Genomic DNA, 23831 nt, shown 5'->3' with positions numbered 1-23831 from the left:
AATATCCTGTCGGTGCTGCATTTTTAATGGAGACCGTGCAGATACAGGAGTTATCATCGGAGCACTCCCTCTAGCCCTCAGTACTGCGTCATGCACAGCACCCAAACGACTTTGCACCTCCAGGCCGAATATAGTCCGTGTCTGGAGCTGCTATTTCAATCATTCGTAGAAAAGTTCTATTTGTCTCTTAAAACACTGTGTCTGAGCAGCGACAGCTCATAGGACGCATAACAGAATACACAAACACTCCATCACGGGTCAGACTGGGCTATATCTTTCTGTTCTCTATTCTCTTGTAGGAAAATTAGTCTGGCCTTTGGGGCTTTATTGCCCTAATCTGCAGTCCAGCCCGCAATTCTCCCTCTGGTGATTGATATTTGGACACATCGGTGGGACAAAAACAGTTTGAGTTCTGACGCTCATGAAAGACCCATCAGCTCCGTCGTCGATCAATGTGAATAAATATTTCCCACCACCCAGAAGCATTACAATCAAGGGCGGGGGGGGAGCAGACAGCGGCAAAGAGGAAAAATCAATTGGTCGAGAGCTTTGCTAAAAAGGGGGTGGGGGTAGAGGTGGTGGAGGGGGGTGGGGGGGAAATAGGCCTGTCAAGATGGGTGAATAATGAAGCATGTTTTATGTGCTTCAAAGGCTAGGCAGAAAAGGCACAGTGAAGTTATGTTACGTACTCTGTGTCATGTAATGTTAAATTAATTTGAGTATCATATGAGTACAGAATGTTGAGGTGAACACAAGGCTTTTGAACTCAAGTATTAAATAACCATCTTCAAGTGTGTCTTTAAGGTATTTGAACCAAATATCAGCAGGGGTTCTCAAGGATTGCTGATCAATGCCAGGTTAGTGCTGCATTACAACTTTTGGCTGCTGAGAATAAAAGCTTTGAAAACAGTCTTAACCGGCTCCGTGTATGTAGTGCAGCTGCTCCAAACTTCTAGCTCATGGCCAAATGCCCTCTGAAACTTTGTGGAGACATCAATAAGATAAACAAAAATTGTTCAGATGTGAAGCTAGCCTTAAAGTTTTAAATTCCTTAAGAATTTGCTCAAAAGTGAGGGGATACAAATTTTCCAATGATATTGTAGTTTCCTACAGGCTAAACTAGATATTACTACTTATTGAAATTCACCTCTACGGTATGTTTAACAAAAACTGAGACCCCATGTTCTGTCAAAATGGACACAATGTATAAAATGACTAGATTAGACCAGAAATAGTGCACATACTTAAATATCAGACAATGGCTTAATGACCTCGCAGGCCACATATGTAATGTGTCTCTCATAGAAACAGCTGAGAAACTAAACTTTTTCTACCACACGCTGAATTTTTACACACTAGATCTGACCATCTACTCCATTTAGCTGAAAAGTGACTTCAACTCTAATACATTGATGGCATTGATGGCATTGATGTCCTATATCCAACCATTTTCAGTCAACACAAGAGAGGCTGAGTGTCCATATTCCCTAGTTACTGCCCACCTGTCTAAACCTCACCCACCCACGATATGAATCTCTTTCTCCCCGTCTATCTCCCTCACTCCCTCTCGTTATTTTGATAGGGGATCCATTTGGTTTAAATTGACTCATTTTGTCAGTGTGAATCGAAGCAGGGAAACTGAAGAGGGAGAAACGGGCAAGGCTGCTGCTACTTTGATCTCTCCGACAGGCAGCGTGAAAAGTGCATTTCATAAAGGATGTTCGCCTGTGATGAGACCGCCAGAGTGACAAATTGGGCCCCTGGTGCTTTAAATAAAACATTGTGTATGGCTCCAGCTATGGTGCTGTACTTCTATATTGCTAAACTGGCCTGTTAAGAAGGGTGTGTGTTGTGGGTTGAAAGACGGGCATGGTTAGTGACTTGAATCCAGGGCTGGTTTCACTTCCAATCATCTCCCTTTCTTGTTCATCCGTGTGATACATGCGAATGTTAACGTGAAACTTGCTTTCCAGTCTCCACTTGCATTCAAATCTAGATTTGGAGCTTCAAGGACAGGAAGCGACTTTTGAGTGATGACTGAAAACAGCCTTGTTGTCTCCCTGTGGCGTTTGTTGTTGGAAACAGAATCATGCACTGATGAATGTTTAAGATGTGGTGTACCACTGTCGCTGACACCCCCTTAGCTGGTGAAGCAGGGCAAGGAGGAAAAGATAGTGAAAATGTTCAGATGGGCTTTTTGCTTCTTCACGCTGCATAATTTGACCCAACATGGGAAACCTCTTAGGGATAGGGAGAGGACGTGGTTAGTGCACACACAGCTTGCATGCCCTTGCGTTGACACATGCATGCATATTTAATGCATACGGGTAACACAGAAAAATATGTAAATGCAATATTATTTGTTCTTATGAATGCTGTCAACTTCAAAACACACGATGGAGACATGAAAAGTATGAATAAGGTTACAAAGAAAAACAATGAACAGACAGAGATTGGTGAAAACTCAAGGACGATAGGTGTCAGTAGATCTCATCTATCAGAAATCCTCTTTGTAAGCCTTTTCATTTTACAAATGTTCAGCTGCAGATGGTCCTCCTTACACCACGCAGCAGACCTCCCCACCAGACTCATATACACATCCTCCTCCTATTTCTCACGGATGCATCCCATAATGGAGGAATCATCAGAGAAGATCTGGAGGTGGCGTGACCCACAGTTGAGTCTCAAGTCAAAGATAGAGAGCGAATAAGGAAGGTGACAGCACAGTGCTTCTCTGCAGCAGCAAATCCAATATACTGCTCCGGGTGGGGAACAAACTGTGGCCTATCTGTGAGATAGTCTATAATCCAGGACACCTTGGCGTTATCAGGCTGTATCGCTCTGAGCTTCTGCCTGAGCAAGAGTGGCGCTGGATAGAGTTTAAGGCACTCAAGAAATCAAAGATCACAATTCTTACCAAGCTCCCAAGCCTCTCCTAGTGAGAACAAGCCCAATATATGATGACATTTTGTCGTTACACAGTATATCTGAACATGTTTTTGTTTGACTGGTATGCAAATTGAGGCCTGCTAGATGTATCAAAAGATGTCTGCTATGTAGGATGAGGCCATCATGCTGTCACAGGAGCCTTTGCTTCCATTTTTGAATGCTTGAACTTTGTGGGAGGTTTTACACAGCAGAGGCACCCTGGTCAGACTCAATGATACATTAAAGAGGTGCTGGAGAACATATTTGCTGACTGGCACAACCTTTTAGCACTTTCATCAAGAGGCTGCACTGTGTAGAGCCATTTGATGCAGTTTGTTTTTAACCTTCCCAGTGGGTTGTTCTGTCTGGTTTTAAGGGAAAATTCTCCAAAACCTGTCTGATCGCTTGTTTGGTCACCCCCTCATATATATATATATATATAATTAAGCTTGTGAGTAAAAAATCATCATGGCAGATAGGAAAGATAGATGACCAAGACTACAAACAAAAAACCCAAGGGTTAAAGGCAGCTTTTTAATTTCACAGTCCAACTAGATTATTGTTATATTTTTGGTCCCATATTGGAAAGGAGATTTTAAATGTGTCATTATTTTAATGTGCATAATGTTCACAACTCCCACACAATTTATTTGAAAAGTAAACAGTAAGTAGTATTATAAGTATTTCTCCACCTAAATCAACAGGACTTGATCAGCTCAGTTTCCCTCAGAGTTTTGTGGTAGAACATGAGAGTCCATCATGTTCTGTGAACCTGCTGAAACACAGAAAACTAATACCTCTGGAAAATATGGGCCCCTGGATAATTTGCCTTTTCTGCCCTGGAGTGGAGCTCACTGTGCCTGTTTATGAGCCTACATGCTGAAAAACTGAAAGCCCGTCCCTTCAGGTCAGCATAATTACCCCCACCACATTTCCACCACTAGCTCTCCATAAAGGTCGTGACTCACCGGGCTCAGCTCGTTCTGGCCTAAAACGTGCTAGCAGCTGAGAGCTAATTGCTACACTCAGGATGACAAACATGGTAGATAGTGGGTGTTATTTGGCTGACTCACAAGCTAACTAGCTAGCCTGCCACTGCTAACTGCTTATCATAAGTGGAACCGTTGTTTTAGACATCAGGTGCTGAGAGAGTACATTATGTATTGGGAGGAGAGACTGTTGGATTATTTTCTTATATTTTGTTGGATTTTCTTTAATTGCAAATACAAAAATAAGGAGTTGGGTTGGTGCTCTTTTTATTTTCAAACTGAAATTATGCAATGCATGAATACAACATTATTTGTTATTTAAGGGACATAATGAAATTCTGATGCAAATTTTCTGCTAGTGTAAGAGAAAGTGTCTTTGCCAAGTGGTATAATACTTCTTGTTAAAGCGTCATATTTAATATGCTGCTTAGGGCTGAACATGTGCTGAACTTGAACTATGTTCTGTGCAGTCTGCTCCCCTACAGTATCAGATAAAAAAATTCCACCAAAGCCCCAGTTGCAATTATATTTTTTAAACTACCCCAAGTCATCTTCGGAAATCTACCCCTCAGACAATCCTTACCTCTTTCACCATGTAGACCTACAGTATGCCTAACCATTTAGATGTTTTCTCTTATTAGTACGATCGGCAAAAAGCACAAATCACAGATTCTTTCTTTCTTTCTCTTTTTTTTATTTTAGGGAGGATTTAATCGAAATTGTATTTTGACAAATAACCATTTAATGGTGTAAAACTGGCTATTGTGTGAGTGTGCCTGGGAGTGTGCGATAAGAGTAACAGTGGAGAAGAAGCAATGACACTTTTTCTAAAGACTGGGGGGGGGGGTATGTGTGTGAGAGAGAAAGAATTTAGAGGAATAATAAACAATAAAAAACACACTTTTTTTACTGATTTAACCCCTCACTCACACACTCACAGTAGCTCAGTAAGCCCTACCATTTTCTACACACCCACCGCCCCTTCATCCGTATTCTGTGTTTGTCTTAAAATATTGCTGTGTGCTTTTCTTCTTGTCTGTGGCTGGGAATGCCGAGCATCGACACACACACACACAAGCTCCACACATGCTGTATGGTTAATGCAAGGTTTGCTACCACCACACAGTGTCTGTGTGGTGTGAAAATGAGCTGAGACTGCCATATTGTTTTATCGGATGCTAGCAGCGTTGCTTGTGTGCACCATAGCAGAGCGGCTAATGCTAATCCTTACAGGTCTTCCAGAGTATTATGTATAAGCGCAGAGTGCCATGCTGAAGAAAACAGACACAGTGCTTTATTTTATACTGTAATTGGGTGTTATTTTGGGCATAAATGAATTACATATACAAAGAAGTGAGCTGTTGTAGCTAGTAAAGGTCATTATAAGTGTCACGCTTCAAGCATAATATGAAAACCTGATGAGAAATCCCCTTTTTTGTGGATCTCTGAATATATTTAGGAGGTATTTTTCAGTTAAGCGTTTCAGTAGTCTTGCGTGTGTGGCAAGAAGCCAGCACCATCATTCTTATTAGCAGAGTGGATGAGTCACTGCTTCTCTCCTCTCCACATCATCCTGCTGTTTTCCCACTTATAGATGAGGTCAGGGGTCAGAAGTGCTCTAAGGACACGGTCTGTGGTGTCTGCATTTACATGTGCATACCTGAGAGAGAGAGAAAACATGCTCCCAGTAACCATGGCAGCCACCTGCTGTACGAGAAGCTTCGTCCACACATGCATGTGAGCCCGTGTATGCATGCGAGATGAATGAGGGAGCGTGACATGCCGGGACACTTTACTTATGGGCTTGAGTGCTGACTGTTCAAATGGGCAGAGAGAGGTAGAGACCCAGAGAGAGAGGACGTGTGCAGAGGGGAGGGAGAGTGCAAGCCGCATTTGATAATTGGCTGAGAGATCGTCACCAGAATGAAATTATGCTAGTTAATCTCTCCTCAATTAATTACCTCAGGAACAGGCCGCAGTACATTCATTATTCCAGAAAGAGTATTGACCCTGCTGGAAGAGAAAAGCAGCCATATCATACCCATAATGCCTTCCTGCAGTGTTACTGTAATGCTAGTTAGCATATGGACAGCAGCAGCAGCTAAAAAAGGAATAATGAAAAGGAAGTGATGTCATCATCTACCTACATATAGCCTAGAAAATGTTTCCTATAACTACTGGATGGCCTTATGTGTATTTTTTATACTGAGTCTTTCTCTTGAGGCATGGCAGGGGTTCGAGATTTTTCCCTTAGTTGCCCTTGCCAGGCAGTAAATACTTCAAGAAGCTCAGAAGGCAGAGAATAGATCACCTGCTGCCACTTTCAACAGCATTCCTCCAGCTGGCCTTATAAGCAGCACTGCTAAAGCGAAAAGGTTACGTGGAAAGATGCTGGTGTTAGAAAAGGGCAAATGTGGCTCATGAACAGGATGTGATTTGTATGAAAGCATTAAGGATAAATAGTAATTTCTTATGTATAGAAGAGTAATTAAGGGAGTCGGAAAATTTGTTATTTTCTGCTCCGTCGATCAAATTGGCCTCCCGCTTACAAGATCTTAACTGGACCAACAGGGGTTACATGTTTGAGGTTTGGATTTAACTTACTGTGCCACTGAAAAAAAATCTCCACTGCTGACGTTAATGCCATCAGTTAATGCCATCAATTAATGGCGTTGCTGGCAGTGCACGCCATGACTTGCATTTTCAAAGGTCATCGCTCCCCAGGACTCCCCTTTTGTTCTCATTTCCCCTTGCACCATCTTTCTCTCTTCCATCCCTCCTTAATTGTCTGGCAAACATCTCAGCAAGAGAAAGACAAATATCGCTTTTTCCTGTGGATATTGTTCTGTCTGAACTCGCACAGTCACAGTGTTAATAATTTAGCACCTATTCTTTTTCTCGCCGCTCCGTTGTCCCAGTAACACTTCCTCCCTCACCTTATTTTCTCCTCTCGGGCCGTTCTCCCTCTTTCTTCTTTCTCTCTCTCTCTCACTCTCTCCATTTCCCTCCTTTCGTTCCCCACAGCCACCTTTAGTTGTGTGTGTGTGTGTGTATTCAGCGAGTGTCTGTCTGTCTTTGATGCTGACGACCTCTCAGCTGCGAGGCGATGCCACAGGGGCCCTGCAAAGCGAGACAGCCAAACACGGGGAGACTCGCTCTTACACCATAATTAGTCGGCAAGTTTCACCTAATTAAGTGGGACCCTATTAGAAGCGAGAATGAGTAGAAAGGGAGAAACAAGAAAGACGGCTGCAGAGCAACTGCGGAGAGAACGCTAGCTCTCTTTGGTGTTGTTTTTGGTTTGAGTTTCATTCCTATCTCTGTCTCTTTTTGTTGCCGTCTCCTTGTATCACTTTTCATTTGTCTCCTTTCTTTCCCCTCTCCTATTTTGTCATGAAGGCCTGACTATTTCCAACAGCTGGTTTTTCAGGATAAATATTTCATTTTCCCTCCCTCAGCCATACAGAGTAATCTGTATGACAACCGGCAATGTACACTGTCATCTTCACGCTGATTGCTCTGCCGTGCGAAATAGATCTGTCCGTAAAGGGAGGCCTTTGATGAAGGGTGCAAGGCAATCACAAGCCCATTTCCAAGCTAGACTCACTGTTCTCACACAGGCGCCCTCTCCTGCCTTTTTGCCCAAGCCCTGAAAACCTTCTTTTTCCTTGTCTTGATTGAGAAGATGTTCCATTTTGACTTCCAATTGGGACCATGTGGACGGCTGACTCAAATCACATTAAGTTAAAGTGTTTTATTTAAGTTTTCTTAATGTAGGGAATGTGATGGAAGTATGTTAGATTGAGTTACTAGAGAGGTGAGCAGAGCCTGGCATCTGCCTGCACACAGGACTTCATTGTTAGAGAGATAATTTGAAACCTTAAACAGGCTAAATCAATTGGATTGATAAGTTAATGTGAGCATATGTGAGAGGACACAGAGCACATTATTAGGATTTATTTACAGTACATCTACTCTTTTCTCCTCCCGTGGTCCTCTTCTGTCTTTTCTTCCTCTCCTCTCTTGTCCTGTCTTTGCTAATGTCCTCAATTCTTTCTCCTCTCCTCCTGTCTCCTCTTCTCTCCTCTCCGCTGCTCTCTTTGGCAGTGTGTTTGGCCTGTAACGGCCCAGAGGCAGCCATGCTGTCTTCTCCACTCAATCTGCTGTTTCCTTTCTCCCATGCCCTGACCCTGCTATACTCAGCACATACATTCTATCTCTCTCTCTCTCTCTCTCTCTCCTTTATTCTCTTTCTATCTATCCCTCCCTCTCTTCATCATCCCTGTATTCATCCTCTCCTATGTGCCCTCCTCCTCCCTTTCTGCTCTGACCCCTATCTGCTGTCCAGCCAACTGCAATGTCTGTCAAAGACACAGTGTAGTCACATACACAAAAATGCATGCAAGCACATCACCTCTGTTTTGTCCTCTTCCCTCTCAGTAATTTTTTTTCTCCCATCTCTCCCTCCATCCCTTCCTCCCAATGCCTCAGCTGTTTGGGTTGAATCTGCTGGCCGGAAAAAAAGAGGGCAAAAGGTCACGGAGCTTCAGTCTGTGTGGCGGTGGTTCATAGCGAAATATAGAGAGAGGATGGAGAGGAAGAAGTGATGGTGCGGGGGACGACACGGCTCAAAAGTGAAAGCGTTGGTGACGTAGATGAATGCAGACTGGCAAGTGGACTTTACTGACATGCTACAGTGAAAACAGTGTACAGTACTATGACACAAACAAACACACTAAACTGTAATTGCCCAGAAATGCCCACGCAACAGACATTAGCGTGCATATGCCCAGAAGCTATGACAGTCTCCGTTTTTTCTTACCACTGCAACATCTTAGCGAGTGCTAAAGACGCCACATCAAATTGCTACTGTACCCCAGCAGTGGAGGTTCTTTGAAATATCCCACAGTGTAAGCTAGTCAGCTGATAGGGTGGCTGACTAAGGCCAGCTAAGAAAAGCCACAGCTCAACCAGTGCAGCCACTGGCCCACTTTCAGCCTGCTTTCTTGCACAAATGAAGAACGTCTCCACTATAGACACAGTATGAGGCACAAATATCTCGTAGCCCTGCTCTAGAGTGGTGTCTCACTGGGTAATCATCACTTCAGCAGCGCAGGACTTTTGTCCATGTGGAATTACATCTCAGGGAAAGCTGCTGCTCTTCCGTTCTGCCCAGTGTCCCTCTAACTCATCTGCCAATCACTCCCTGATCCACCTCTCGCTCTCTTCCGGACGCCTCTTTTGAGTAAATGCAAAAGAGGGCTAATGGCTTGTGTTGTGGGCCAGTGAGCAGACCAGCCCCTGCCTGGCTGAAAGCTCTCCTCTCACCCAGCAACGGAGATAGTGGGCCCTGCCTGTGGCACCCAGACCGTGCCACTGTTTTCTGGCTCTGGATCCCCAAATAACCAGGCCTGAGCCCCAGGGACATAACCTGGGATGGAGGGCCTCCTTGTTCAACTCTCAGTGTTGCAGGGAGGCTTTTTAACACAGCAGAGTGACCCACTTGTATTGTGTTATGTTGTGGTTGATAGTGTGGGCTCGCTGGATGTTTGTGAATATGTAACAAAAGCCTGCTACAGTGCTGTGTGTGCTCCAAGGGCTTTTCTTTGAAGATATTTTCTACGTCCTGATTCCTGAATTGGGTCTTGAAAGGGCCTATGGACATGCTTAGAAGCAATGTTGCGTGTCTTCTCCATAGAAGTACTTGAAACAATTACAACTGATTATTTTCCAGCCATATTGTAATGCATTTGCTTTTAGTCTGCCGACTTGCATTCTTAGATTTATAGTAAAGTTTGAATCTAATAAGCTAGCAAGGATTTATAAGGAAATGGGAAGAGTGATGTTTCTTTCTATTCTTGTTAGAATAAATAATTAAATAATAAATAATAATCTGATGGATGAGTGGACATTAAAAATTAATTGAGCATTACTTACAGCTACTCCTAAACCATCAGGTAAAAGTACTCGTCCAGGCTGAATCCGACTCTAGCAAACTTATTTGTCCAGAGCGACAGGACAGATGGATTTAAGTGGTTTTAAATTACTCATATTGATGGCCCAACCTCATGGGGAGGTGACAGTTTTCAAGAAGGAAAGAGAAAAAAACTGAGCATTTTTGCTTTGATATAGCAGCCCAATTCATTAGCTCAGCTGGAAACGTCTTCATTTTCAGCAAGCCTGCAGAGTCAATGGACCATGGCTAGGAAATAATCAGCCTCCTTTCAGCGCACACAACACACAGCGCGCCCACTAACTAGCTCAGCAGTAGTTCAGCGTGCAGGGCAGTTTGGCTGCTTACCCACGAGAGCTGGAGTTTGAATTTGACTGGGGTGAGGAGGCAATTGGATGAGCATTCAGGAGCAGGGCGCAGAGGCCTCGCAAGAGCCGCTGTGCATTGTGGGTAGCCTGATGGCTCAATTGTAGGTGTAAATGAGCAAAACAATCAGTACCTGGTATCAGCTTGTCTCTTTGATGGCTGTGTTTGTCGAGCTGAGTCAGAGGAAAAGGAGGAAGAGGGAGACAAAGACGTCTCTTCTCCATGCCATGATCCATAGCCACCGTTATCATTTTCATCGCATCAGCTGGCATGTTAGCTATTTGTGATTGCCACTGCAACTCTCTATTTTTGTTTTATTTTCTTGCTATTCTTCTCATTTATTTAGCTATTTACATTTCATTAAACAGAACTGCTCAGTTGTTTGGGCTCACTAATGACAAAAAATTATTAGATTTTTCTATCATGTGGCAGTTGCTCCCTCAGGCATTGGCTATATATTGACTGGCAATCATTAGTTGATGCTTTGCAAAGGTAATTTGTGACATGAAAATGTATTTTAATAGGTATTTAGTAGAAATAAGATTTCTGGCAGCACAGGAATGGCACTCTGGAAGTAATATTGAATGTTTTGATGAAAGGCATTCGTAGTGAAACAAGTGATTCATTTGTTGATTAAAAACTCAAATCAGTAGGACTACAGAGGATTCTCATTCTGTTTTTTCTATCTCCTCTTTCTTTGCTGTCCTCGTCCCAGCTGCATTGTGTCTTCAGTCATGTGTCCGCTCTGCATAACACTGTTTTGGTGCTGTTGTGTCTTTTAGTTACAGTTTCAATGTTGCTCAAGGGTTCTCATACAGAATATATATATATATATATATTATTGCATAAGTGCAAAACATAAAGAGTGATTTCTGTTCTATTTTTTTTCTTTTACAGGAGAAAAAGAGCATTAAAAGTAAGCCATGGTCCAAACTCTTTTGTTTTTCTTTTTACTATGGGCAAAGGCATGCTTGGCTTGGTTTGCACTCACCCTCGCTTTTGCTTGATTTTGGTTTGCCATACTTCGCATCAGGTCATAAATAAATTACATCTAACATAGCATCTCTATAACATTGGCACTCTTATTAACTCTGGCACTGTGCAATGTCTAAGCATTCGGTCAGGGCTCTGGAGTAGACTCATTCACTCCTCACAGTTTTTGTCTTATAATGAGCCAGCTACTCAGCTTTTGTTTGCTGTATTTGGGATAATTATCTTTCACATATTGCACTGGAATAAACTCTTGCACTGTCTGACAGTAGTCATTAACAGTAGGGTATCTGTCAAACCTGTTGTCCTTGTGTAGCATTGTAAGCACATAATTTGCTTTCCACAATAATACAGTAGACATAGTTAATCTGAGGCCAGCTCCCAGCTAGGTAATTGGTTAAGACCTCTATTAGTGGATTTCAGAGGATATTAGGGCGCTTTAGCCACACAAAGCTATTAAGCTACTTAGATCAGAAATGCGATTGCCGTATGTCAATCACCAGATAAGAAAATAGGGTGTTGTTGGTGCTCCCATCTTACAAACTTACTCACCCACACACATTACAGACACACACACACACACATACACACACACACACACACTGAAGCAGGCCTAATTGTGCATCTTTTAGATCAGGGCAAACTGAAAAACACAAACTGACCTCCTCCCTACTCTCTCCATCGCTGCCCCCTCCCTTCCGTTCCCCTCTCAGCACAAACACATTTTGAAGCATGACATTATTTCAACTCTGATTCACGCCACTGTTTTTTAGTTTGAGGCTGTTGTCGTAGCCAGTGGAGTCTTCTTTTCATTGTTGTTTTCTGTTACCGTTTCTGTCATGTGGTATGGGTTCTGCATGAAATCATGCAATTTTATCCGTACAAGCTTAATTCTGTTCACTAGTGATAAAATTCAGAACCTACATTAGCTGTGACAATAGGTGCCTGGTAACCATCGTGACCAGTTTTTATTGTTTTTCACCTTCTCCATTAACATTCAGATGTGGTGATGACCTCATTGGGGAGAAAATACAGCTTCACGCATCTAATGAAGGAATTCATAATAGCCAAATCATGTGACACATACCACGCAAAACACTTAGTGCTAAGAAATTGATTTAGTCAAAAGTGTTAGTTTATCATTAAATGTCCCACTTTAGTGAAACTAACAGTATCATTAACTTTTGTTTTTCTCCTTCTGCTTTCTCCAGACGCCCGGCCCTTGCCTGACGTAGCCATGACTGGCAAGTGCACCCGGGAATGCGACGAGTACGGCCACTCGGACTCCTGCTGGATGCCTGTGCGCACGTCGCCTGAGCGACGGCCATCTAAGTCAACCACCACCCCCCAACAACCAAAGCTTTCCACTTTCATGAGCGGCAACGGCAGCGGCAACAGCAGCGCAGAGCAGCCTGGCAGCCAAGAGACCCTCGCCATGGCAGCCATGGCCAACGGAGACCCCACCGCCGTTCACATGATGGGCGACCGCAATCGCAACCTGCTCAACAAGAAGATGGCTTCCTCCTCCTCCTCCTACGAGGCCTTCGGCTCGCCTTCCTACAGCTCGCCAGGAAGTGGGGAGGAGGCACTGGGCCACCCCACTGAGGAGATCCCTCTGGCACCTACTGGGGAGTACAAGCCCACGTCCTGTGGTACTCTGACGCGACGGGAGGTGTACCTGTGAGCTGGGAGGGTTAGATACCTGCTGTGCCACAACATATGGCATTAACATACAACACTAAGCATAGTTGCTTATCCAACACCATTACAGCTCTAGAAGCTATTAGCCACCCTTGTTCCACGCAAGGTAGGACTAAATTTACTCCAAAGACTTTTACGACAGCTCCTTAATGAAAAATCTAAGGGGATATATAAACATAGTACCATTTTTAAAGTGCTAATTCCGGCCATGACCTGGAAGAAAGGAGGAGGAGGAAGAACTGTTGAGGGAATTGATGGGACTTTGGATGAGGCTGTTCTACTGGCGAGTCGGGGTCTTAGGACATGATCTGCTGCCTGACAGTCAATCTGTACAATAATCAAATCATTTTACATATACAGTACATGCATGCATTACCCCCTGTCCCCCATGAAGGTCCCATTCCCTGAAGACGACACTGTACAAAAAGAGACCAATTCTTTTTCTGTTTATGTTTTTTCTAGAAACAAAGCTGTACATGTGGACTATTATGACATAACAGTGTGTCTGGTTATGCCTTTTTTTAATTTCAGAACAGTGCAACACTGTGGCCATGATGTTCAGTGGCTGCAACAATATATTGGACATTATGGTCTCTATCATACTGAGCTGTCATCTTGACTGTTTGTGATAGAAGTTGCTCAATAGCAGACCAAAACTTGACCGTATTCAGATCTTATAAGGACGGGAAAGACTAAGCTTTAAATACTCAGCCCAGAAAACAATACTTGTCTGAGTCCTCTCCTGAAATCGAAATTCTTGGACAGAAAAAGGAGGGGATGGATTTTGTTGGAACAACACCTTGCTTCAGACTACACCACCACTGGTATACTATGATGACCATATGATGACTGATCCTGACCTACCAGTGTGTCGGCTCTTTACAGGTGGAAAGGTCACTCATTGTACATAAACACTGGACCACAGCAACAACGCTAACTGCTCTCATTCCCTTTTGTCTTGCTACCTTTCCTCAGTCTCTCGTTCTTTGTCTTTGATTGGTGAGACCAAACCCTCTTATGAGATGCAAAATCTTAGAGCCATGACCTATCACCGCATCGGCTGGAAAAGCATGTGTGTACATGGTTGTGCATATCCAGATCGCCTCAGTGTGATGCTACTGTTGTAGTACTGTTGTAATACATGCCCTGTTTTTCTCAATCACACATGCAGACACACACATACACAGAAGCAGAAAAGCAGATTCATTTAACTGAGGCCAATGGCGCTGCTGTACTGACTGAAAATCCTGGGTAAGCACAGTGGGTGGCATGCCGAGATAAAAATTATGGAGGTGCAATTAAATTGTATGTGTGTATGGGCCAGATATGCAGTATATAGTGTGTGTGTTTTGGCTATATTTAGTGTATTCTCTAGATGTACACCAATAATAGGCTTAGGAGGGCATAAACATGGCCACGCTGGTCCTTAAACAGTTGCAAGGACAGCTGTTCCTGTTATTCCTTTTTTTGTTGTGTGATAGACTGAGCAATAAATATCATAATGTATACATACCAACAAGCATCAACTTCTTTTTCACTTCTTCTCAAACCTTCAAGGTGACGTTAACCCACACATGGTCCTTTTTAGCACTAGTCAATGTTGCTTTCCACAGTACATCGCAATGGCATCTTTGAGCACGAATGTAAGAATCAGCTCAATGGAGATCAATCAAAAAGCAACGTCTGTATGAGCACAGATACCAGGATGTTTTTGGATTACACTGAGAAAAATGGTGTCAAAGTGAAACCAAAGCTTCACAAACAGGATGAAGCATTCCCCCCATTACACACAAAAATAGCTTTCTGGGAGAAGTTTGCTTTAAGTACACATTACATGAAGAATTTTTTTTAAATGAAGGATTGAGACCGAACGATAAGAATGTGATGTCTCAACAAAAGATCCATTAATGACCATCCTCCGAGCTGACACTTAATGACCACTTACACACAGACACATGACAATGTTGAGATGTTGTGCCTCCCTGTCAACAGTGATGTTTCTTTTTCGCAGCTACAGAGGCGCAAAATCTTATGACTGTAATAAAGCAAAAGAATATCAGATGCAATGGAACATTTTGTATGTTAGCAAAACCCCTTTGGTTTGACCGGAGCTGCTTTTTCCGCATTCCGGCAATCTATAGTCTGTAAGTACTACTCGTTGTTTGAAGGAAAGTGCTCCAATACTTATCAACTGTATACATAAATATTTACTTTTTACTGCACGTTTAATGGGAACTTACTTCACTTACTGAGAAGGACGAAGAAAAAAAACTGTAAAACAAAATGTACAAAAAAAGTTTTCCCTGTAAACATGGAAATCCACTTTGTTGCTTGCTTTTGTTATACCTAAAGAAACACGTAGTACAACTTAGTACATGAGTTAAGATTTTTTAATTTTTCATACTTAATCAAATGTTATCATTGTCTCTTATATCACCACACAAACCCAAATCTTTCATATTTCATTTACATCAACTTTATACCATGAGATTTGCAATTTTTTATCTTCATCTTGTATTTTACTTTGTAATCCCACACACTGATTTGTTACAGTCAAAACCGTGGAAATGAAAATGACAATGTACTATGTGTTTACTTTTTTTCTTTATCTGGTGCCACTTTGTATATTTAGAGTGCTTCTGAAAAAAGAAAAAAAAACAACCATAAAAAATACTAGAGTGAATGCAAATATGCAATTGTGCCTTTTTATACCAATTGGTATGATTAAATGTTGGTTTGGAATGGTGCATAAACAATATAGCTGACATGCTTACAAAAGTAGATGGGGTGGCATTTAAGAATTGACTGAAATACATTTGCATATCTTAGATGAAATCCCATGATGTCAAAGGCTTCTTGGAGGACAACCAGTCAAATGTCAGTGAGCCTGTAAGTCTAATATTCAAATGGCTATTGTACACTGGGTTCAATTATCTTGTTGAAATATCCATTCCTAGCATAGTGCATTACCGAATGAGTACAGGTACATTCAAAAGTTGCTTGTTGGTAGTAATAATAATGATATAATGGATTTTTTTGTCGTGTTCCACTCATGTACATGTATGACATCAGAGGTTAAGTAACCTTCTTTGTGCATGAAACAAGCTCTAGGATTGATATAGAATCATAGAAAGATAGAGGGAGGAAAAAAGAAAAAAAAATGCTTGGAGACATTTGACTGCTGAGAGTTGATTGAGCCTAGAGATGAAAATGCTAATGTGACAGTTTACTAGGAGGAGTGGAAGTGGGGGAAAAAAGCTGCAAGGGAGAGGAGCTGACAGAACACACACCTCAGGATGTGCCGAGCGACACAACACTCATACACAGATTTACAGTATATGCATATCAGTAGGTGATGAAACCCTGTCCTACAAATAAGGACGATGTGATGTTTGTTATGATATTGCAAGGTGATGCTTTGAATTTCTAAATCAGAAGTGGAAACAAAAAACTCAGACGCAGTGTGAACCACAGACAAAAAGAGAAGACATAAAAGAAATAATGCCATACATTGGCAGCTACACTGAAAACAATGTACACTACTTTGTTTCTGATAGCCTTTTTTTCTGATATTCACTGAGGTAACTGTTGCATAAATCTGGATGATAGCAGGTGGTGGTATTATGATGGAATTTTTTTCTTAACATTTGACAGAAAATATGAAGTACGGAACACCTGCCATCAAAATGTTTGTATCATGCTGCCCGAGGTGTGTGTTCAGTCTGTGCTCTCCTCTATTCATATAGCCTTCACAGTGTGTAATGAGATTTGTAATATTAACCATTACTATTTGTCCTGCGACTTGGATGTTGATATAGAAATTGAGGAACAAATTTATCATCGTTTTAATATGAGTCACTATGCACGCAGCTTAGCTGAACATGGCAAAGTGTATTGAACGCAAGTCCACTTCTATTTATGAGATATTTTACATAATTTAATTTGCTTTTGTACAGGTTTGTGTAAATAAATTGCTTGTCATTTTTGTCTCTGCAGAAATTAAAATATAACATGGTAAAACAAATTCTTTCCAGTCTATTTGGTTTCATTGTTTTTATTGATTGTTTTTTGAATAAAAAAATATAAATCTAAGAGCCTTTAATTGCTCAAAGAGCAATACCATAATATAATAATGCTCTTATTAAAACAGTAATGTAAATAACTATAATTACTTGCTTTTTAAAGTTACTGGTAGTCATTACCACTCATCTGACTAAACTTCAACATTAACTGCTTGTTATATTGTTGTACATAATAAACACTGTATTCCAGCCACTAAGCATTAATCTCAGTATGTTAACCAACCGTGTAATAGTTTCATTTCAAAATGAAATATCCAATATTAAGTATATTAACCATATTCTAGCATATTAATCTAAATTATCCATATAACCATTATTTAAAATAGCATTAATTGAGTTTTTGGCCACTTGGGGGCAGCAAAGCAAGCTTAAAATCAGACAAATTATCACTTCTTATGGTACGTATGGCTAACATGTTAGCAAACAGTTGCCTATTTACACATAGAAGACACGAAGCAATTTTCATCGTCCCACCACATGAACTGAAGTCCAATATTCACTCCCTTTTTCTGTTTTGGTCTCAAACAACTCCTGTGAAAAATATCAGACATTTTAGCATCTAAATGTTTCACTATATGTTCACAAGCTATAGCCGCTAACTTTGACTGCCGTTTTTTGCTAGACAGATATCGTACTGTGGGTTTATCAGGGCTTTTTCGCTAGCTGCCTGCTGTGGCTGGAAACGAGGTTGATCGGAGTGGGATTTGTGGGCAGGAAAATCAAAGCAATGATAATGTGACAAATAGTGATTAGTGCAGCGTTAAGTTACAAATCCATGTAAAAAGGTTTGATTTTGGTTGGTGTTTGAGGATTGAATGATTCACGTGTTGTAATAATTAAAACAAAAATAACTTTACTTGTAGACTTTTTCTCCTAAAATGTCAGTTGTATGTGCATATGTATACATACTGTATGTGTTTATGTGTATATATTCATATGTTTTGAGTGTGCGTTTCCTATCTTACCTGTATGTCTGGGTGATGTATGAGGTGATTACAGTCTAGGTGATTAGAGATCCATTCCACTCCTTTCCCTGCGCTCTGATTAACAGCACACTGCAGCCTCTGCAACATCCTAAAACCGCTAATGGAGACTTAATAGAAAACTACAATACACTGTAAAATTACATCTCCAAAGTTCAATCATTTGGAGAAAGTTTTCCTCTCAACTGTCACAGGTGTATTAGAGGGTGTACGGTAAGAACACAACACACGGCAGTGTTGTGTCATATCATTCCCCAAATGATTAACTGCAGAGAAACACTGTTTTTCCACAAGGCTGGAAAGTTTTGTTTATTTACGATTTCAATTGGAAATTCAAGACACTGACCATTTTTTCCCCTGCATGTTTGTCTTCAAAAGATGCCACTTCTAAGAAATACTAGGTTTGAATCATGTTGATATGCAAATGGTCTCGCTCATTTTCTTGTCCTCTCTGAAGCATTTTGAATTGCCTGGCATGGAATAATCAGCGGGCAGTATTAATTTTTCCGTTGAGAGAGGAAGAAATTAAGACAAATTAGAAGGAATTTGAATGTAATTAATGTTTAGGTGATGCATACCAATAAATTGTGAGATTGTTGTTAATGAATAACACAGTGACTGAATACTATGAATATCATAAATATGAATAGTGAATATGAATATGAATTGTGCAAAAAGTACTAGGTGTATTGATATCACTGGATAGTAGGAGGCACCAGAAACTGTCAATACAGTTTATGTACAAATTAGTATTTCTTAAATTGTACATACATCATTTTTTGACAAACATATTTTTTTCCTAAACATATATATTTGTTGGTACTAATCTATTACTATAGTATTAGTATTGTGTCAGGTTACCACCAGGTTAGAGTGGTTGTGCTTGTGTGGGCGTGAGTGTTTTTCTGATTGTATCACTACAAAGTGCTGCACAACAGGTTCACAAGCACCTGATACTTTTTCATTGGCAGCAACAAATACCCTCTGGCAGCTACCACCCGCAATCATAGCTAACATTGCCCTGTTATCAACCGTCTCCATGCAAAGTTGCAAACAGGCTCCCACACGTAAAAAAGGTCCAGCCATGCACCTCCCACACAGGTTTCACTGTGAGAATACGAGCCCTAAAAGAGGCATAGGTGAAGCCTCGATAATAATTGTGCATTCACCTGAATCAAAGGTCCATTCTGCAGTGGTGTCGTGTTCAGCCAGCCTATGAGGAAAGATAGTGTGGGACAGACAGGCAGATAAAACTGCAGGCACAGAAGGAGAGGAAGGGGAACAGCCTCAGTATGCTACAGGGCAAGAAAGAGATGGAGAGAATATCAAAGGTACGATTCCCTAGGCTCAAATATGTAAAGCTAATTAATGAAATCATTGATCACTTCTCCAACATCAAACATAAGATATGCCATTTTAATATAAATTCCATTCCCGTTTATGCTCACTGGTGCGACATAACGACTCAAAATCACATCAGCGAGGGGAATTCGAACCATAAACCTTAGAGGAAGCTATTTGATATCCAAAATTTATTACTTTTTTATTGTCTTTGAATTTTATTTTTCTAGCGCAACAGCGGGAAATGGCATCCAAGGAATAGCAGTTAGGGCTTTGTTAAATTGATTTCTCTTTCATATTTATTTTACGAATGTGCCAAGGGATGGAGGGCTAACTTTTTTATGTGTTGTGGATGGAACAAATAAACAAGTTCATAAGGAAACTCCCGCAATAACTTAGATTTAATTGTGATCACATAAATTCTATCAGCGTTTATTTTGCTGGCCATCACACCCCGGGGGATGATGTCATTACAGTTAATTTTATTGCTTTCACAGCAGAGATGGACACACACAGAGAAAGTGCAGTCACCGTGATCACACTTAATCGACTAAAGTCAATGCTTTCTGATGGAAATCCTTTCATTTGAGTGAATTTGTTGCAGTTGCTTGTTGTAATCTTGATTACGGTGGACCTGTTATTGCCTGAGCAATTCACTACAGAAGCAGTGAAGTTGAGAAAAAAGGATTTAAAGTTCTCAGGCTGGATGGCAAACTGTAAAACAGGTTGTAAAGCTTTCATTTTATGTCTCTTTAGGCTTTTTATTTTACCCAAAAAAAATCATTGCCATATAACCCTAAAAAATGCAGATACTCTGTCTTTGGATAATTTTCACAGGATGCTCAGAGAAACTTCACCCACAACATATGTTCTCTCAGATTTCTCATCCTAAGAACATTTTTACATTTGGAACCCTGTGGTCCTAATGCATGCTTCCTTTTTTCTCTATTTATTTCGGCCCCTCCTTGGCTTTTTTTACATTTTCTTGTCCATCCTTCTTGTTGGCCATCTCACTGCTGCGCACTACTTTTGCAGAATGCTTACCAGAGCCATCCGCCAGGCCGAGACGGCTAGCTTCCGGTTAAGCCCTCCGCTAACTTGAATGGGGATAAAATAATTCAATCGTAAGGATCTTCTAGACTTTTCAAGTCTTTCTAAAAGTTTAGCTGTTTTTTCCCCCTTCTCCATCATAAATGGATTTAGCTGCTGCCTTATTTAATTATGTGGAATAACAAACTGAATAACCAAAAAATGTCAGTTTATCAAAATGGATATTTTTTTCATTTACATATACCTAGGGGAAAACAATAACTAAACTTAGCTTTTGTTTTAGCTAAGGCTAGCCACAGCTATCTCACAAGCTTTCACTTGATATGGCCCTCCTACTTTGGCTGTCTAGTAAGCTATCTTTCAGTTTAGTAAGTGTTACAGGTAGGCTACAGATAACTCAATTTTGACCGAATGTAGTTAGTGTTTTGCCTTTGTAGGGCAGAATTGTCTTAGTTTAAACTATCCTGATCTATATTTTTTATGTTTGTGCCACATGATCCTTGCACAAAACCTCCACTAACATGCACTGAATAAGAGAGATCACAGCATGAGCATATCTCAGCAGTTTTTAAATTGTGATTGTCATTGTTTTTGCTCTCATCCATCCAGTTTTGTACATGACAAACAGTTTTCACCTGCATACTAGGACACAGAGAAGGCAGGAACTGGACTGGCAGAGGTATGAGTGATATGTTTCAGTGGGTGCAGGTCACTAGTTATTAACCACAAGACTCTCCCTGACCCCGGCTGTCACATGATAGATTTCCCACAATGACCTGCAGCCACGACAGAGTTCACATCATGTGATCTCCCACCAAAGAAGAGGTATGAACGCTACTTGTTGTGAGGCCAAAATCTGCAGTGGAACAGGCAAATGTACTCACACCCATTAATCACACATCAGTTGTGAGTTGAATGCACACAAATTTATATGTGCTAGATTTATGTGGCAGAAGCAATTTGACAAAAATCCATACAAGCCTTAGTAGTCGGAGCCGGGCCGTGATTAATGAGAACTACTTACATAGGAGAGAGCGAGCGGGTGTAAAGAAAAGGGGAGACAGAGCTGGGGGAGGCAGCGAGATGACAAATAGATGGCAGTAGACTGTGGGGGAAAGGGATTGAGAAAAAGGTGACACCCCCGACACCTTACATCCAGACTTTATGTTCTAAAAAGTAAGCCTCGACAAATGACGAATACATTTATTTATTGCAGCAAAACTCCCACTTCAGAATTTGCTTACTTCTGGACTTTGTGGAACAGAAAACTCATTAGAAAGCCCAAATTCCTCAGCTCACACCAAAGACAACAACCTTGTAAAAAAAAAAAAAAAAAAATTCGCACGTCTTTACAAATACTTAGCCGTGACTCAAAGGAGTAAATTTTCACAAAAAGTGTAATACCTTCATCTCTGACTAGGCATTTGTGGCATAATATTCTGAGTTTATTCGGAGCCCTTTTCCCCCAAACTTTTGAGCATTATGTGATTAAGAATATGCTCAGCATGACCGCCAAGTATGCTAAAAAAGGAATATATTCGGTAGAAAATGTGGTGAGTGGCAAAAAAAAGTTCAAAGACTGCTGGTCCTTCTGAAAAGTTCTTATTTTATAAAAGCAGAAATTTGAAATCTTAATTCAAGGATACTGAATGGAGTAGAGGGCCCAATCTGAAGAATCAAAGCTGGAATAATGGTGAAGAGTGTTTCAATCCTGGCTGTCACATTGCAATAATTGTCAGCAAAAAAGAAAATCCTAATTATACAGGCGTCGTCATCCTGAGAGCTTTATTTTGTTTATTTCATGTTTTCACATCTTCATTTTGGAATAGGATTCTTCAGGTAAGAGCTCTTAATTGGGGTCTTGTGTGTACTTACAATAGGTTGTTGTGCAGATGCAGACCTTTTTCTCATTCAAAGCAATCACAGGCTTTGCGGTCTTTTTTATAATGAGTGCCAGCCATGTAATGTGATTTAAAGTAGCAGGGTAATTTATACCCTACTTAACCTTCAATATATTAAATGCCATTGTAATTATTTAAAAAAAAAAGGTACCCTTTGGAGTTTTCTTGTAAACAAAAGGGTTTACATTCAGTGTTTCTCACTTTAATCTATTGTGCAGAACAGACTGGCTGAATGGATTCCCTTCCTCATAGAACAATTGCAAAGAAGTTTTAAAAATGTTCTTAAACCCCCATTGTTAACATCCATGTTTATTAGCTTGCAGTCTTCTTCCTTGCCGTTGTTGGCAGATTTCTGTTTCTTGGCATGTTAAAGCCACCAACTGTCAGTTGTGAAATAGTGCAATGCGTGTCCTACAAACAAAACGGGGACTTTTATGGTTTGCTGCTGACTGACCTGAAGCCTGTTATGTTCTCTTTCTGCATTGAACACTCATGAGTGATTTTCAGTCCTGGTGATCAACTCAGTTATTTTTCCACACACAAACAAGACAGCTGCACTTATCTCTTATTGCTCAGGTTAACACAGTTACACACTCAGCATGAGCCCCATCAATATAGTCATGAAGCTGACAAGAAGCCACACACCACTGAGACAGTAGACAGGTTTCCATCCAAATTGCTGGCAAATTTGAACCGATTTTCCAGAAAATCAGCCAAGGAAAATGTGAATTATATTAGGAGTTGGTGGTGCTAATTCTTCAGTCGGATGCCATTAAACAATTGCAGAAAATAGCGGCGCAACAAGATGATGTAATTAAAAGAGTGCCAGTCAAACCTAACCACCAAACGGTGGAAAACAACGGAAAAAACTTCTGAGTCTGAGTTTTTTCTTTTTGTTTTTGTCTACTGCAGTTTTTCGTCTCTTCAGTGGAGCAGAAGCTTCCATGGACGTTTAAGTCACACGCTCCATGTACGTCACGATTTATTCACTAAGTGGTTCCATTGCACTTTGTTGCATTTTGCTTTTACCAACTTTTCAACCTCAGCCAAGCGTTTAAATGTTTTTGCGATATTTTGATATTTTCTGGAAATGCAGGTGTATGGAAAGGCACTAACTATGATTTATTGTGTGGGACAAACTCTAGCGTGCTTGGAGGTCTTGTATTCAACAGAATATGACCATGATGTAATTTTTTTAAAGCCAGAAATCTCTGAATTTGGCCCAAATTAAAAACTTAAAAATCAGTAATATTCATTTTGAGCTTTAGCAACTGTGATGGCCCTATCAACGTCCGACACCATACAGTGTTAGCAATTTACTTTTTCTTCATTTGAGTACATAAGACAAATTAAATAATCAACCATTTTTGGTTAAGCATGTTTATTTATTGTTGTATGTAGCATGTTTAGTTATTTTGGTTTACATTAAGACACTACGTTTCCAATTTCAGTGCATGCATTTTGGTTAATATTTAGTGGTCATAGATTTATCAGAGTGGTTTGGAATTGTTCACATGTTGTACCTGGATTTCTGTGTTTCTCCACGT

At 40.8% G+C, this 23831-nt stretch overlaps 1 protein-coding gene across 5 annotated transcripts in view; it reads left to right on the top strand.

The window, feature by feature from the left end:
- The window catches only part of pcdh7b (protocadherin 7b), a 104438-nt gene extending 88273 nt beyond the window's left edge, over positions 1 to 16165 (top strand). For 2 of the 5 annotated variants that reach the window (XM_044185027.1, XM_044185026.1), the window contains exon 3: positions 12438 to 16165. In XM_044185027.1, the coding sequence (XP_044040962.1) occupies positions 12438 to 12910 (473 nt within the window). In that variant the 3' untranslated portion in view covers positions 12911 to 16165. Of the gene's footprint in view, positions 1 to 11133; positions 11153 to 12437 lie in introns of all 5 variants that reach the window. The other 3 variants (XM_044185028.1, XM_044185029.1, XM_044185030.1) reach the window with 3 other exon arrangements.
- Positions 16166 to 23831: the final 7666 nt, after the last annotated feature.

Source organism: Siniperca chuatsi, linkage group LG22 (assembly GCF_020085105.1).
Source record: "Siniperca chuatsi isolate FFG_IHB_CAS linkage group LG22, ASM2008510v1, whole genome shotgun sequence".
NCBI classification, from domain to species: Eukaryota; Metazoa; Chordata; class Actinopteri; order Centrarchiformes; family Sinipercidae; genus Siniperca; species Siniperca chuatsi.
This window is presented reverse-complemented; position numbering and strand designations above follow the sequence as displayed.